The 17,399-nt window shown below is 45.9% G+C and overlaps 1 protein-coding gene across 1 annotated transcript in view; it reads right to left on the bottom strand.

The window, feature by feature from the left end:
- Window positions 1–17,399, bottom strand: part of LOC115144865 (plexin-B2-like) — a 256,416-nt gene that overhangs the window by 4,825 nt on the left and 234,192 nt on the right. Inside the window, exons 23-36 of the mRNA XM_029685963.2 lie at window positions 15,923–16,023; window positions 15,473–15,702; window positions 15,049–15,230; window positions 9,554–9,620; window positions 9,188–9,334; window positions 8,275–8,431; window positions 7,969–8,069; window positions 7,512–7,596; window positions 7,241–7,389; window positions 6,683–6,843; window positions 5,529–5,676; window positions 5,099–5,163; window positions 4,884–4,959; window positions 3,431–3,505 (exon numbers count right to left, since the gene is read on the bottom strand). Coding sequence (XP_029541823.1) covers window positions 3,431–3,505; window positions 4,884–4,959; window positions 5,099–5,163; window positions 5,529–5,676; window positions 6,683–6,843; window positions 7,241–7,389; window positions 7,512–7,596; window positions 7,969–8,069; window positions 8,275–8,431; window positions 9,188–9,334; window positions 9,554–9,620; window positions 15,049–15,230; window positions 15,473–15,702; window positions 15,923–16,023 — 1,744 coding nt within the window. The remainder of the gene's footprint in view (window positions 1–3,430; window positions 3,506–4,883; window positions 4,960–5,098; window positions 5,164–5,528; window positions 5,677–6,682; window positions 6,844–7,240; window positions 7,390–7,511; window positions 7,597–7,968; window positions 8,070–8,274; window positions 8,432–9,187; window positions 9,335–9,553; window positions 9,621–15,048; window positions 15,231–15,472; window positions 15,703–15,922; window positions 16,024–17,399) is intronic.

Below are 17,399 nucleotides of genomic sequence, written 5' to 3'. Positions count from 1 at the left end.
GAGAGCGAGAGAGAGAGAGAGAGCACTGTCATTAGATCACCAGCATACTGGACCACTGTTGGAACGACCACTCTAAGAAAAACAGCCATTGCATGGCTTCAAGTACTAAGGGAGGAATCTTAAAAAATCAATTCCCTGAGCAATTTGCCATTTCAAGTAAACTACCACAGAACTACTTTCAACTTTCTGAACATTCGAGACGTGTAGTCCACTTGTCATTCCAATCTCCTTTGCATTAGCGTAGCCTCTTCTGTAGCCTGTCAACTATGTGTCTGTCTATCCCTGTTCTCTCCTCTCTGCACAGACCATACAAACGCTCCACACCGCGTGGCCGCGGCCACCCTAATCTGGTGGTCCCAGCGCACAACCCACGTGGAGTTCCAGGTCTCCGGTAGCCTCTGGAACTGCCGATCTGCGGCCAACAAGGCAGAGTTCATCTCAGCCTATGCCTCCCTCCAGTCCCTCGACTTCTTGGCACTGACGGAAACATGGATCACCACAGATAACACTGCTACTCCTACTGCTCTCTCTTCGTCCGCCCACGTGTTCTCGCACACCCCGAGAGCTTCTGGTCAGCGGGGTGGTGGCACCGGGATCCTCATCTCTCCCAAGTGGTCATTCTCTCTTTCTCCCCTTACCCATCTGTCTATCGCCTCCTTTGAATTCCATGCTGTCACAGTTACCAGCCCTTTCAAGCTTAACATCCTTATCATTTATCGCCCTCCAGGTTCCCTCGGAGAGTTCATCAATGAGCTTGATGCCTTGATAAGCTCCTTTCCTGAGGACGGCTCACCTCTCACAGTTCTGGGCGACTTTAACCTCCCCACGTCTACCTTTGACTCATTCCTCTCTGCCTCCTTCTTTCCACTCCTCTCCTCTTTTGACCTCTCCCTCTCACCTTCCCCCCTACTCACAAGGCAGGCAATACGCTCGACCTCATCTTTACTAGATGCTGTTCTTCCACTAACCTCATTGCAACTCCCCTCCAAGTCTCCGACCACTACCTTGTATCCTTTTCCCTCTCGCTCTCATCCAACACTTCCCACACTGCCCCTACTCGGATGGTATCGCGCCGTCCCAACCTTCGCTCTCTCTCCCCCGCTACTCTCTCCTCTTCCATCCTATCATCTCTTCCCTCTGCTCAAACCTTCTCCAACCTATCTCCTGATTCTGCCTCCTCAACCCTCCTCTCCTCCCTTTCTGCATCCTTTGACTCTCTATGTCCCCTATCCTCCAGGCCGGCTCGGTCCTCCCCTCCCGCTCCGTGGCTCGACGACTCATTGCGAGCTCACAGAACAGGGCTCCGGGCAGCCGAGCGGAAATGGAGGAAAACTCGCCTCCCTGCGGACCTGGCATCCTTTCACTCCCTCCTCTCTACATTTTCCTCTTCTGTCGCTGCTGCTAAAGCCACTTTCTACCACTCTAAATTCCAAGCATCTGCCTCTAACCCTAGGAAGCTCTTTGCCACCTTCTCCTCCCTCCTGAATCCTCCTCCCCCTCCCCCTCCTCCCTCTCTGCAGATGACTTCGTCAACCATTTTGAAAAGAAGGTCGACGACATCCGATCCTCGTTTGCTAAGTCAAACGACACCGCTGGTTCTGCTCACACTGCCCTACCCTGTGCTCTGACCTCTTTCTCCCCTCTCTCTCCAGATGAAATCTCACGTCTTGTGACGGCCGGCCGCCCAACAACCAGCCCGCTTGACCCTATCCCCTCCTCTCTTCTCCAGACCATTTCGGAGACCTTCTCCCTTACCTCACCTCGCTCATCAACTCATCCCTGACCGCTGGCTACGTCCCTTCCGTCTTCAAGAGAGCGAGAGTTGCACCCCTTCTGAAAAAACCTACACTCGATCCCTCCGATGTCAACAACTACAGACCAGTATCCCTTCTTTCTTTTCTCTCCAAAACTCTTGAACGTGCCGTCCTTGGCCAGCTCTCCCGCTATCTCTCTCAGAATGACCTTCTTGATCCAAATCAGTCAGGTTTCAAGACTAGTCATTCAACTGAGACTGCTCTTCTCTGTATCACGGAGGCGCTCCGCACTGCTAAAGCTAACTCTCTCTCCTCTGCTCTCATCCTTCTAGACCTATCGGCTGCCTTCGATACTGTGAACCATCAGATCCTCCTCTCCACCCTCTCCGAGTTGGGCATCTCCGGCGCGGCCCACGCTTGGATTGCGTCCTACCTGACAGGTCGCTCCTACCAGGTGGCGTGGCGAGAATCTGTCTCCTCACCACGTGCTCTCACCACTGGTGTCCTGTTCTAGGCCCTCTCCTATTCTCGCTATACACCAAGTCACTTGGCTCTGTCATAACCTCACATGGTCTCTCCTATCATTGCTATGCAGACGACACACAATTAATCTTCTCCTTTCCCCCTTCTGATGACCAGGTGGCGAATCGCATCTCTGCATGTCTGGCAGACATATCAGTGTGGATGACGGATCACCACCTCAAGCTGAACCTCGGCAAGACGGAGCTGCTCTTCCTCCCGGGGAAGGACTGCCCGTTCCATGATCTCGCCATCACGGTTGACAACTCCACTGTGTCCTCCTCCCAGAGCGCTAAGAACCTTGGCGTGATCCTGGACAACACCCTGTCGTTCTCATCTAACATCAAGGCGGTGGCCCGTTCCTGTAGGTTCATGCTCTACAACATCCGCAGAGTACGACCCTGCCTCACACAGGAAGCGGCGCAGGTCCTAATCCAGGCACTTGTCATCTCCCGTCTGGATTACTGCAACTTGCTGTTGGCTGGGCTCCCTGCCTGTGCCATTAAACCCCTACAACTCATCCAGAACGCCGCAGCCCGTCTGGTGTTCAACCTTCCCAAGTTCTCTCACGTCACCCCGCTCCTCCGCTCTCTCCACTGGCTTCCAGTTGAAGCTCGCATCCGCTACAAGACCATGGTGCTTGCCTACGGAGCTGTGAGGGGAACGGCACCTCAGTACCTCCAGGCTATGATCAGGCCCTACACCCAAACAAGGGCACTGCGTTCATCCACCTCTGGCCTGCTCGCCTCCCTACCACTGAGGAAGTACAGTTCCGCTCAGCCCAGTCAAAACTGTTCGCTGCTCTGGCCCCCAATGGTGGAACAAACTCCCTCACGACGCCAGGACAGCGGAGTCAATCACCACCTTCCGGAGACACCTGAAACCCCACCTCTTTAAGGAATACCTAGGATAGGATAAAGTAATCCTTCTCACCCCCCACCCTTAAAAGATTTAGATGCACTATTGTAAAGTGGCTGCTCCACTGGATGTCATAAGGTGAATGCACCAATTTGTAAGTCGCTCTGGATAAGAGCGTCTGCTAAATGACTTAAATGTAAATGTAAAAGTCCTAGTAATTGCGCTAACGATTAGAAAATATGACCCAGCAGTGCTGTGGGAGCACTTCTGCCTGGAATGTAAAGTGAATGGTCTCTTACCCCGTCGTAGTATTTGCTGGCGTACTGGTAGAGCTGATGCAGAGCCACTTGTGTGTTGAGTTTGTCTGTATGAGTCTGGAGGACACAACATCGGATTCAGAGATTCTTACAGACAGGCTTGAGTCACACAATCTTAGAGCAGAATGAACTATGACTTGCAGTGGTCTATGACTAACTTTATAAAATGTTACCTTCACTAACATTTCAAATGGTGCACCACTAAGATAGATTAAGAGACCACTGCAAAATGATCTGTTTCTCTGGTTTTACTATTTATAAGTATGTGTTTGGGGAAAATGTACATTTTTGTGCAATTCTACAAATGACTGACAACATTTCTCCCAAATTCCAAATAAAATTGTTGTCATTTAGAACATTTATTTGCAGAAAATGACAACTGGTGAAAATAACAAAAAAGATGCAGTGTTGTCAGGCCTCGAATAATGCAAAGATAATAAGTTCATATTCATTTTAAATACTATACTAATGTATAGCAGGACAATGATCCATGCCACACAGCCAGGTCAATCAAGGTGTGGATGGAGGACCACCAGATCAAGACCCTGTTTTGGCCAGCCCAATCTCCAGACCTGAACCCCATTGAAAACCACCAGATCAAGACCCTGTCATGGCCAGCCCAATCTCCAGACCTGAACCCCATTGAAAACCTCTGGAATGTGATCAACAGGAAGATGGACGGTCACAAGCCATCAAACAAAGCCGAGCTGCTTGAATTTTTGTGTCAGTAGTGACATAAAGTCACCCAACATCAATGTGAAAGACTGGTGGAGAACATGCCAAGACGCATGGAAGCTGTGATGGAAAATCAGGGTTATTCCACCAAATATTGATTTCTGATCTCTTCCTAAGGTAAAACATTAGTATTGTGTTTATTTATTTTTTGCATTATTCGAGGCCTGACAACACTGCATCTTTTTTGTTATTTTCACCAGTTGTCATTTTCTGCAAATAAATGTTCTAAGTGACAATGTTTTTATTTGGAATTTGGAAGAAATGTTGTCAGTAGTTTATAGAATAAAACAAAAGTGTTAATTTTCCCCAAACACACACCTGTAAATAGTAAAACTAGAGAAACTGATCATTTTGCAGTGGTCTCTTCATATTTTCCAGAGCTGTATTCTGTGTCCCAAATAGAACTCTGTTCCCTGCATCAGTGGTTCCAACCAGGGGTACTTGGACTTGAGAAGACTCATGAGAACACAGACCTACTGTTAAAATGCACATGAGGGGTACTTCAGGGATACTCCGGGCAGTGTCAAATTCAGTTGGTGATACGGTAACGGAAAAAGGTTGGGAAACACTGCTCTACATGATACACTACTTTTGACCTGCGCTCTATGGGTACTGGTCAAAAGTAGTGCACTACATAGGTAATAGGGTGCCAATTGGGATGCCACCATAGATCGAGGGCAGAGAGAAAGGTTTTCCTTACCCGAGACACCTCTGCCAGATGAGTGTTCATGTCCTGGTCGCTGACTGATACCATCTGTCTGATGCCCTTGTAGTAACTAAACACAGACAGACAGAGATGAGATCATAATCACTATACATTACATATTGACAGGCCTCTGTCGACAATGTACCAGCATTGTAGGCAAGAATCAAAATAAAGTGATTAGGTCATTAGGAACTTCTGACGATACATACTCATCGACCATCTTCTTGTAGGTGGAGATCTCCTTTGCATAGAGTAGCTTGTTACTTGGAGAGTCCTGGTAGAGATAGGAGATAATAAACAATATGATAATCATAATACTGTTCTCTTATCTGTTACCTCACAGAGGTAAACAACTATCAAAAGATTTTGACCTCCTCATCACCTGCCTCCTCCCCTCCCCTTCCCTCTCCTCCTCCTTTGGCTCTCTCTTCCTCCTCCCTATCTCCTCTTTCCTCCTCCCTTTCCTCTTCCTTCTGCTCCCTCCTCCTCCCTCTCTCTCCCCCCTCCTCCTCCTCCCTCCTTCTCCCTCCTCCTCCCCTTCCCTCTCCTCCTCCTTCGGTCCCTCTTCCTCCTCCCTATCTCCTCTTTCCTCCTCCCTTTCCTCTTCCTCCTGCTCCCTCCTCCTCCCCCTGGACTCACTCGGCTGAGTTTGTGCTCTGTCTTGGTGCAGGCGTCCATGAAGGTCTGAGCGATGACAGACAGCGAGGCATCCACCACCTCTGTCACGTGGACGTCGAAGGTGAAGTGAGGGTTCTTCAGGATGTTCACCCAGAACCTCAGAGGCAAGCTGGTGGAGGAGAGAATCATTACTATCAGCTATCTATCTACTACAGTGTCAAAACATCTGTCACACCAAATCATTTATTCATTTGTGATTGAATGTCATGTTTAGTATCACCAAGGTACTATTAGTGGTACATGTACAGCACTAGTAGTACTTCTATTAGTGGTACATGTACAGCACTAGTAGTACTTCTATTAGTGGTACATGTCTTCTATTAGTGGTACATGTACAGCACTAGTAGTTCCTCTATTAGTGGTACATGTCAGGTTGACAACTCCTGATGTCAACTCAACTCCTTTCCACTTTAGAATACTCGATAGCTTCAAAACATAAGTAAACTAATAGGTCCATACAAATCCTCCAATAAAAGGTTGGTCCTGAATATCAAACAAGTCTGAAATAGGTTCAGAGTACTTCTCTGATTAGTTTAAAAGCTGGGCCGATTGAGACAGACTAACATATTAATTCATATTGGCTTGCAACACCTCCCGGGAGATTGAGAAAACAACGGCAAAAAAAAACAACAACAACAATGTGATATAATAGTACAATTAAATTAGCTGGGGACGTAATTACCATGTCTGTTTGTTGTTATGGTTGATACACACATTCATATTTAATCCAAGAGGCCTCGGTTGGTTTGATAAACAAAGCAAGCCCATGTCGACTGCCTGTGGTATAGCATAATGAAATAGCTCATCCCCCTTCCTCTCATTCTCACATCGCCACATCAATCACTGACATCTATATGCAACACGCTGTGTTGAATACTTGAGCTTTAACCAACTTGAAGTTAATTTATGTACTTAAATGCCAAGGGAGCACTCAGATTGAGAATACAGAGGAGATAGAAGTATTTTTATATTTGCATTCCGTATACTGATTACTTAGTCAGTGTGTTCCTTAGAGTGTCATCTCAGGAAGTGGGTTTGTGTGTGTGTGTGTACGTACTTGTGTGTGCGTGTGTGCTTGCATATGTAGAAGTGTGTGTGGGGGTGTGTGTATGTACCTGTTGGTCTTCCAGATGTGTACGGTCTCCTCGTCCACGTTGTCATGTTTGAGGGCCTGCTCGTCCAGGAAGTCAAAGAAGTACTTGATGGCGGGTGGCACCACCGACCCGGAACACAAAACGCTGCGGAAGAAGTCATCCACAAACTGTTGCAGGGTTCCCTGGAATAACAGACGCACCAACAGAAACACAGTGTGAGGCAGGGCAGAGAGGTAGAGACACCAAGTACCTCTGACCTGCGACCCAGTCAATAACACACTATGAAGACTGAATCTATCACATATTAGCACATAGCCATCCTCAAATAGATTTTCTTTTCTGAATGAAATGTAAAGGCTCGCACACATCGCAGCGAATGCGGATCTAGCGTTTGTCTGCCGATCGTTCAGCGCGCTGTGTTTCAGGGACCAACAGCTGTAGACGTCTGAGTGCCAACATTTAGGCAAATTGGTTGCCAAATTACGGGCGGCACTTTGTTCAAATGTGCTAAGTACTCTCGTCCAGCAAACGCTGTTAGTGTGTCTGAGCCCTAACTATAGTAAAACGTGGCAGGCCCACCTTGACAGAGAGCAGTCGTGTGAGATAGATCTCAGTGATGGCTTTGGTCATGGACTTGTCCTTCATGCTGCCCCTCTTGGACTTCATCTCATCCAGCTCATCAGGCCGAACCAGGTGGAACACCTTGTCATCCTCCAACAGGGCGTTTCCTAGTGGAGAGAGGAGACAAATTATAACACGTTTCTTAAAGCCTGCAGGTATAGGTTATAATGCATTGTGAGACTTGTCATACGCATAATGTCTTATTATTGTTTGCATGGTGAAGACTTACTCTCCTCTTGGTTATCCTGGTTCTGGTCATAGTTCTGTTGAGTATGAAGAACTATGGACAGGACTAGAGTAGCATTGTCTCGCACCTGAAACCCACACAAACACACACACACAGGTCAACTGATTGGGTCTCAGGACCTAATTCAGAATCCATGCCATTGATTAGACAGTGCCATTGACACATTTCTTGGGGCCTTTATTCGGCATTGTCCGTGGCGTTTTTTCATTATTGATCCTGTAAATTAAAGTGGGGTTTTGGGGTGGGGCTCTGTTGGAGCAGGGGGGTTGGGGTGGGGTTGTTGCGGTAGGGGAACAAACTCTACCTGTTTGTCTGTATAATCTTTAAAATGCTCAATAAAAAACATTGCCCCAAAAATTACATTAAATTAGTAAAGAGCAGCATTAGGGCTTCTCTCTGTTACATCTAATAGATCAGTCTGTGGAGGAACATCACTCACGTTGTAGTGGGCCAGTGTGTTGATGCGCCTCCACCTGCCCTCCTTCTGGGATGTCAGGTCCAGGTCTGACAGGATCTGCCCTGTGGAACCAGGACGCCACTCTGTGGCATAGGCAAGAACAGCAGCTCAGACCACCAGCCAACATGACTCACATTCAAATTCACATCCACCACCACTTCATTTACTAGTAGATGGTGCCAATTGTTTCAGGCTTGCTGATGTTAATGTATTCAAATGCAGTATCTTCGCAACACATGGTTTGGAATACTGACGATCTGTGTGTGTGTGAGTGTGTTCTCCTCTCACCCAGACTGACGCTGTCCACTTTGGGTCTCTGTGAGTAGGGCAGGTTCCTGTACACCGCCTCGATGATCTTTTCCTTCACCTGAGACACCGTGTCACAGTTCAACACCTTGACGGGCGTCACGTCTGGCCCCTCCCCGTGCACCAGCACCTGCAGAGTCTGAGAGGAGGAACAGAGCCAACACTGTGAGGTCAGCTCGCTGAGGCAGCGTTACAGCGGCAACTACTGTAGGCAAGTGGTACTCTTTGACACCTGACAGGCACTGTCACCTCGTCCTGAGCTGACTATCCTGCAGCCACCGGCAGGGGACTCACTCCCCTCACTCTGACCAGGTGACACAGATCAATCAATTCAGACTGAATCCAAACAACTGCCCACTAGATAGGGAAACAATACATAATACAAAGGATTTATTTGTAATTGAAGACTGTGTAATTTTGTTCTGTCTTTCTTCTTTAACATAACCACAGGACGTGAGCTATTGCAACTGTACATGTGTATCATTTGATATTGTCCTTGGAAAATGAATTACCACAGGGTTTCTCTATATAGAGAGACTTAAAAGAAAATAGCTGAGATTGTATTATTTGGCATTAGCAAAACAATACAGTTAAACACTTCTGACTAAGGTAGACTATACGTATACAGTGAGTCAGAACTTGAATTGCGTCAGTGTAGGTAGGAACATTAGAAAATGACAGAAAGGTATTGAATTGCTAGTGAAGGAATAGCATAAAGAGATCAATATGGTTCATGGAAGCGACACATATCATTGAGATCAGGGCAGTCAGTGAAAAGTCTGTCTGAACAGACTCAGAAGAACTCAATAACGCAATAGCAGCAGCTGTCAGCGAGGTGAGATGCCAGCGAGCTTGCGTGCTGGAGTAACCGTGGTAACGGGTTGGTGTAACTCACCAGGACGCAGTACTCCACGTCGTCTCCAAGCAGGCCCGTGTCATTCAGGGTGTACTTGGCCTTCTTCACTCTGGCGTCTACTGGACCCTTCTCTGTCTGATGCTTGATGGCCCTGAACAGCTTGTACAGGGGTTCCCCTGCTGAGTCCTGACGACCACACACAGAGACACAGTACAATCATAACTCTCTGGCACTCTACTTTGACCTTGGCCATGCTGTAGTTAAAATAATGTAAAGTGTTCCAAAATCCCGTTTTCACATGATTTCACGTGACATCGAGATTTTTCTGTAATGGCACACATTACAGTTTAACAATGTCCATGACATATCAAAAACATACTGAATCAAAGAGTGTCATATCATCACCTTGAGGAACTGGTAAAGACAGATGGACATCCAATTACACAGCATCCTCTCCACCACTGTCTCTGACCTACAGAAGACAAAACACAGGAGTGACTGACATATCTCATCATACTGTCTCTGACCTACAGAAGACAAAACACAGGAGTGACTGACACATCTCATCATACTGTCTCTGACCTACAGAAGACAAAACACAGGAGTGACTGACACATCTCATCATACTGTCTCTGACCTACAGAAGACAAAACACAGGAGTGACTGACACATCTCATCATACTGTCTCTGACCTACAGAAGATAAAACACAGGAGTGACTGACACATCTCATCATACTGTCTCTGACCTACAGAAGACAAAACACAGGAGTGACTGACACATCTCATCATACTGTCTCTGACCTACAGAAGATAAAACACAGGAGTGACTGACACATCTCACAATACTAATACAAAGCTAAATTTAGCATGAACTACTGTAGAACTCCTCTCCATTCACAGTGCCCATTGTTAGGCATTAGCACATCCAACTAACAGTCATGTGTATCTGGATGTTAGGACAATGGACTAATCAACATAATGAGCTCCTTTATAGGGAATAACTACACACATTTTACCGTTGAACAGCCAGTTGAACACAGCTGAGCACAGTTGACAGTTCACATTACACAACCACTCAGTGGGAATAGACAACTGAGCTCTGTTCAGGAACCTGTCTCTACTGTGGACTGGAGATAGCCTACAATACCATACCAGAGTCAATATAAGAGTGGGAGACATTGAGAAGACACAGGTTAGTTGGAGTAATGGATTACAGCCAAAATCTGCACCGAGCTAAAGGCTAGAGCTGCCACTTTCAAGGGGAAGGACACTAATCTGGACGCTTATAAGAAAATCCGTTATGCCCTCAGACGAACCATCAAACAGCCAAAGCATCAACATAGCACTAAGATTGAATCCTACTACACCGGCTCCAACGCTCGTCGGGCTTGCAAACTATTATGGTCTACAAAGGGAAACGCAGCCACGAGCTGCCTAGTGACGCGAGCCTACCAGACGGGCTAAATACCTTTTATGCTCGCTTCGAGGCAAGCAACACTGTAGCATAAATGAGAGCACCAGCTGTTCTGGACGACTGTGTGATCACGCCCTTCGTAGCCAATGTGAGCAAGATTTTTAAACAGGTCAACATTCACAAGGCCGTGGGGCCAGACGGATTACCAGGACGTGTACTCAGAGCAAGCGCGGACCAACTGGCAAGCGTCTTCACTGACATGTTCAACCTCTCCCTGATCGAGTCTGTAATACCTACATGTTTCAAGCAGACCACCATAGTCCATATGCCCAAGAACGCCAAGGAAACCTGTCTAAATGACTACTGCCCCGTAGCACCCACGTCGGTAGCCATGAAGTGCTTTGAAAGGCAGGTCATGGCTCACATCAACACCATCATCCCGGAAACCCTACACCCACTCCCGGGAGGCGCAGATGTGTTGTTACCTACCCTTATCACCTGTGGGTGGCCCATCAGGAAGTCCAGGATCCAGTTGCAGACAGAGGTGTTTAGTCCCAGGATCCTTAGCTTAGTGATGAGCTGAGCTGTAGTCAATGAACAGCATTCTCACACAAGTGTTCCTTTTGTCCAGGTGGGAAAGGGTAGTGTGGAGTGCAATTGAGATTGCGTCATCTATGGATCTGTTGGGATGGTATGCAAAAAGCACTTCATGGCTACCGACGTGGGTGCTACGGGGCAGTAGTCATTTAGACAGGTTTCCTTGGCGTTCTTGGGCATATGGACTATGGTGGTCTGCTTGAAACATGTAGGTGCCACCAGAGACTCTGGGTTCGCGCCCAGGCTCTGTCGTAACCGGCCGCGACCGGAAGGTCCGTGGGGCAACGCACAATTGGCATAACGTCGTCCTTGTTAGAGAGGGGTTGGCCGGTAGGGATATCCTTGTCTCATCGCGCACCAGCGACTCCTGTGGCGGGCCGAGTGCAGTGCACGCTAACCAAGGTTGCCAGGTGCACGGTGTTTCCTCCGACACATTGGTGCGGCTGGCTTCCGGGTTGGATGCGCGCTGTGTTAAGAAGCAGTGCGTCTTGGTTGGGTTGTGTATCGGAGGACGCATGACTTTCAACCTTCGTCTCTCCCGAGCCCGTACGGGAGCTGTAGCGATGAGACAAGATAGTAGCTACTAACAATTGGATACCACAAAATTAGGGAGAAAAAAAGGGGTAAAATTAAAAAACAAAACACATCTGCCACGTTGATCCTCAACACGGGGGACCCTCAGGGGTGCATGCTTAGTCTTCTCCTGTGCTCCCTGTTCACCCATGACCGTGTGGCCAAGCACTACTCTAACACCATCATTAAGTTTGCTGACGACACAACGTTGGTAGGCCTGACTACCGAAAATAATGACACAGCCTATAGGGAGGAGGTCAGAGACCTGGCAGTGTGGTGCCAGGACAACAACCTCACCCTCAACATGAGCAAGACAAAGGAGCTGATCGTGGACTACAAGAAAAGGAGGGCTGAACACATTCACATTGACGGTGCTGTAGTGGTTCAAGTTCCTTGGTGTCTACATAACCAACAAACTATCATGGTCCAAACACACCAACACAGTTGTGAAGAGGCCACAACAACGCCTATTCCCCCTCAGGAGACTAAAAAGGTTTGGCATGGGTCCTCAGATCCTCAAAGAGTTCTACAGCTGCACCATCGCGAGCATCCTGACTAATTGCATCATTGCCTGGAATGGTAACTGCTCGGCATCTGACTGTAAAGCGCTACAGAGTTTTGTGCGTACGGCACAGTACATCACCTCTATACTAGGTGGTGTCAGAGGAAGGCCTAAAAATTGTGAAAGACTCCAGTTATCCAAGTCATACAGTTCTCTCTGCTACCGCACGGCAAGTGGTACCGGAGCACCAAGTCTAGGTCCAAAAGGATCCTTAACAGCTTCTACCCCCAAGCCATAAGACTGCTGAACAATTAATCAAATGTCTACCCGGACTATTTGCATTGACCCCCCCTCTTTTTTTTTACACTGCTGCTACTCGCTGTTTATTATCTATGCATAGCCACTTTACCCCTACATGTATACTACCGGTCAAAACTTTTAGAGCACCTACTCATTCAATGGTTAATAATCATTTGTACTATTTTCTACATTGTAGAATAATAGTGAAGCTATGAAATAATACATGAAATAATACAAAACTATGAAAAAATACATAAGGAATCATGTAGTAACCAAAAAAGTGTTAAACTAATCTAAATATATTTTATAATTGAGATTCTTCAAATAGCCACGCTTTGCCTTGATAACAGCTTTGCACACTCTTGGCATTCTCTCAACCAGCTTCATGATGTAGTCACCTGGAATGCATTTAATTTAACAGGTGTGACTTGTTAAATGTTAATTTGTGGGATTTCTTAATGCGTTTGAGCCAATCAGTTGTGTTGTGACAAGGTATACAGAAGATCATTTGGTAAATTTTGGTAAAATACCAAGTCCATATTATTGCAAGAACAGCTCAAATAAGCAAAGAGAAATGACAGTCCATTATTACTTTAATACATGAAGGTCAGTCAATCTGGAACATTTCAAGAACTTTTAAAGTTTCTTCAAGTGCAGTCGCAAAAACCATCAAGCGCTATAATGAAACTGGCTCTCATGAGGACTGCCACAGGAATTGAAGACCCATAGTTACCTCTGCTGCAGAGGATAAGTTCATTAGAGTTACCAGCCTCAGAAATTGCAGCCCAAATAAATGCTTCACAGAGTTCAAGTAACAGACACATCTCAACATCAACTGTTCAGAGGAGACTATGTGAATCAGGCCGTCATAGTTCGAATTGCTGCAAAGAAACTAAAGGACACCAATAAGAAGAATATACTTGCTTGGAACAAGAAACACAAGCAATGGACATTAGACCAGTGGAAATTTGTCCTTTGGTCTGGAATCGAAATTGGAACATTTTGGTTCCAACCACTGTGTCTTTGTGAGACGTGGTGTGGGTGAACAGATGATCTCTGCATGTGTATTTCCCACCGTAAAGCATGGAGGAGGAGGTGTTATGGTGTGGGGGTGCTTTGCTGGTGACACTGTCTGTGATTTATTTCGAATTCAAGCCACACCTAACTAGCATGGCTACCACAGCATTCTGCAGTGATACGCCATCCCATCTGGTTTGCGCTTAGTGGGACTATAATTTGTTTTTCAACAGGACAATGACCCAACACACCTCCAGGCTATGTAAGGGCTATTTGACCAAGAAGGAGAGTGATGAAGTGCTGCATGGCCTTCACAATCCCCCGACCTCAACCAAATTGAGATGGTTTGGGATGAGTCGGACCGCAGAGTGAAGGAAAAGCAGCCAACAAGTGCTCAGCATATCTGGGAACTCCTTCAAGACTGTTGGAAAAGCATTCCTCATGAAGCTGGTGTGGGAGAATGCCAAGAGTGTGCAAAGCTGTAATCAAGGCCAATGTTGGCTATTTGAAGAATCTCAAATATAAAATATATTTTGATTTGTTAAACACTTTTTTGGTTACTACATGATTCCATATGTGTTATTTCATAGTTTGATGTCTTCACTATTATTCTACAGTGTAGAAAATAAAGAAAAACCCTTGAATGAGTAGGTGTTCTAAAACTTTTGACCGGTCGTGTACATATTACCTCAACAAACCTGTACCTCCCCACAACCTGTACCCCCCCACAACCTGTACCCCCCACACAACCTGTACCCCCCCCATCCTGTATATAGCCTTGTTATTGTTATTTTATTTTGTTACTTTTTTTAAACTTTAGTTAATTTAGTAAATATTTATTTACTAAATATCTATTTTTCTTAAAACTGCCTTGCTGGTTAAGGGTTTGTAAGTAAGCATTTCATGGTAAGGTCTACACCTGTTGTATACCTATCTTGATCTAAGATAGGTAGAGCTACCAGAACTAAATCTAAGATAGGTAGAGCTACCAGAACTAAATCTACGATAGGTAGAGCTACCGGAACTAAATCTAATATAGGTAGAGCTACCAGAACTAAATCTAAGATAGGTAGAGCTACCAGAACTAAATCTAAGATAGGTAGAGCTACCAGAACTAAATCTAAGATAGGTAGAGCTACCAGAACTAAATCTAAGATAGGTAGAGCTACCAGAACTAAATCTAAGATAGGTAGAGCTACCAGAACTAAATCTAAGATAGGTAGAGCTACCCGAACTAAATCTACGATAGGTAGAGCTACCAGAACTAAATCTACGATAGGTAGAACTACCAGAACTAAATCTACGATAGGTAGAACTACCAGAACTAAATTTACGATAGGTAGAACTACCAGAACTAAATCTATGCTAGGTAGAGCTACCAGAACTAAATCTACGATAGGTAGAACTACCAAAACTAAATCTATGATAGGTAGAACTACCAGAACTACTTTGAGGAATGGTAGCTACTGTAAGTGACAGCGGTTGGTGGTCCCGACCTGCGCAGCATGAGTTTGGGGTTCTTGCTGTCGACATAGTTCCCCATGAGTTCCAGCAGCATGGTCCTCATGATGTCCGTGTAGTACTCCAGCTTCCCATGCAGAGCCACCGTCAGCAGGGATGCAAAGTACACCTTGGCCCGGGCGTTGAAGTCTGGACGTCCTTCCAAGGTCTTGATGAACTACACACACAGTGGAGTTTAACAGAATATGCAGTTAATTGTAATCCAGTTAACATAAACTGTGGATAAATCTTTAACTGTAAACAATGGAAGGGAGATAGCAATAATCTGAAATAGCCATCTCTCCATGTCTCCTTTACTTCTTCTGCCCGGATATGGTTTTAGATGAAGGAAAGGAGACAGAAGAGACAGCCATAGATGCACCATTACAAAGACAGTTAAGTGGTCTGAAGGGGCTTTACATTGATGAGAAAGGTCTTGGAGTTAAGCAGGTTAGAGAACTGGTTGAGGGCCTGGCCCACGATGGCCTTCCGTGCCTCAGGGATGTCCAGCTTGCCCGTGATCATCACATCATTGGCCCCGTCCTTGGAGGGCAGGAAGAAGACGCGGTCCGTGTAGGTCTTATAGTCCAGGAAGGGGATTCGCCCCTCGCTCAGTTCGTTGGTATGGTCCTCCATCTCTATCATCAGGTCTGGGAAGGCAAAGGACAAACGTCTGAGTACCTTGCACATGTTCTCATCCTGAGACTTTTAAGCAACACAAACATAAACTACCATATTCGTTATTTAAACCATGTCTTGATGAAGATACATAGATGTATGGATGTGTAATATGAGGTTTAATGAAGTGTAATGAAGACCCTTGGTGGCCTGAGACAATTCTGCTTGACAGCTGTGGTTATAATGTAGTACCTGTGAACTCTTTCTTGCAGCGGTCTCGTACACTCTCCTCCAAATTCTCCAGTTGGTGTTTCACCTTCTCATACTCTCTTTCAGCCTGCTGGCTCTTCCTCCTGTGCACACAACACAATCATTAACATGGGCAGAGCAATGAACAGATACAAAAACCGACACCAACATGAACACTAACTCATGGTACATTGTACATTTTTGTGTATTGCGCACCATTTGGCTGGCTTGGATCCCTTGACACCAAATGAAGTTGTCACCCCCACATCCATGGAGAAAGGTGGTATGATGTACTGTCCTGTATGTTGGTAATGGAGAAAGGTGGTATGGTGTAACTGTCCTGTATGTTGGTTATCTAGCCTAAAGGTGTAACTGTATGGTGTAACTGTCCTGTATGTTGGTAATGGAGAAAGGTGGTATGGTGTAACTGTCCTGTATGTTGGTTATCTAGCCTAAAGGTGTAACTGTATGGTGTAACTGTCCTGTATGTTGGTTATCTAGCCTAAAGGTGTAACTGTATGGTGTAACTGTCCTGTATGTTGGTTATCTAGCCTAAAGGTGGAACTGTATGGTGTAACTGTCCTGCATGTTGGTTATCTAGCCTAAAGGTGGAACAGTATGGTGTAACTGTCCTGTATGTTGGTAATGGAGAAAGGTGGTATGGTGTAACTGTCCTGTATGTTGGTTATCTAGCCTAAAGGTGGAACTGTATGGTGTAACTGTCCTGTATGTTGGTTATCTAGGCTAAAGGTGGAACTGTATGGTGTAACTGTCCTGTATGTTGGTAATGGAGAAAGGTGGTATGGTGTAACTGTCCTGTATGTTGGTTATCTAGCCTAAAGGTGGAACTGTATGGTGTAACTGTCCTGTATGTTGGTTATCTAGCCTAAAGGTGTAACTGTATGGTGTAACTGTCCTGTATGTTGGTAATGGAGAAAGGTGGTATGGTGTAACTGTCCTGTATGTTGGTTATCTAGCCTAAAGGTGTAACTGTATGGTGTAACTGTCCTGTATGTTGGTAATGGAGAAAGGTGGTATGGTGTAACTGTCCTAAAGGTGGAACTGTATGGTGTTGGTTATCTAGCCTAAAGGTGGAACTGTATGGTGTAACTGTCCTGTATGTTGGTTATCTAGGAACTAAAGGTGGAACTGTATGGTGTAACTGTCCTGTATGTTGGTTATGGAGAAAGGTGGAACTGTATGGTGTAACTGTCCTGTATGTTGGTTATCTAGCCTAAAGGTGGAACTGTATGGTGTAACTGTCCTGTATGTTGGTTATCTAGCCTAAAGGTGGAACTGTATGGTGTAACTGTCCTGTATGTTGGTAATGGAGAAAGGTGGTATGGTGTAACTGTCCTGTATGTTGGTTATCTAGCCTAAAGGTGTAACTGTATGGTGTAACTGTCCTGTATGTTGGTAATGGAGAAAGGTGGTATGGTGTAACTGTCCTGTATGTTGGTTATCTAGCCTAAAGGTGGAA

Source organism: Oncorhynchus nerka, linkage group LG17, assembly GCF_034236695.1.
Source record: "Oncorhynchus nerka isolate Pitt River linkage group LG17, Oner_Uvic_2.0, whole genome shotgun sequence".
In the NCBI taxonomy this organism is placed as follows: Eukaryota; Metazoa; Chordata; class Actinopteri; order Salmoniformes; family Salmonidae; genus Oncorhynchus; species Oncorhynchus nerka.
This window is presented reverse-complemented; position numbering and strand designations above follow the sequence as displayed.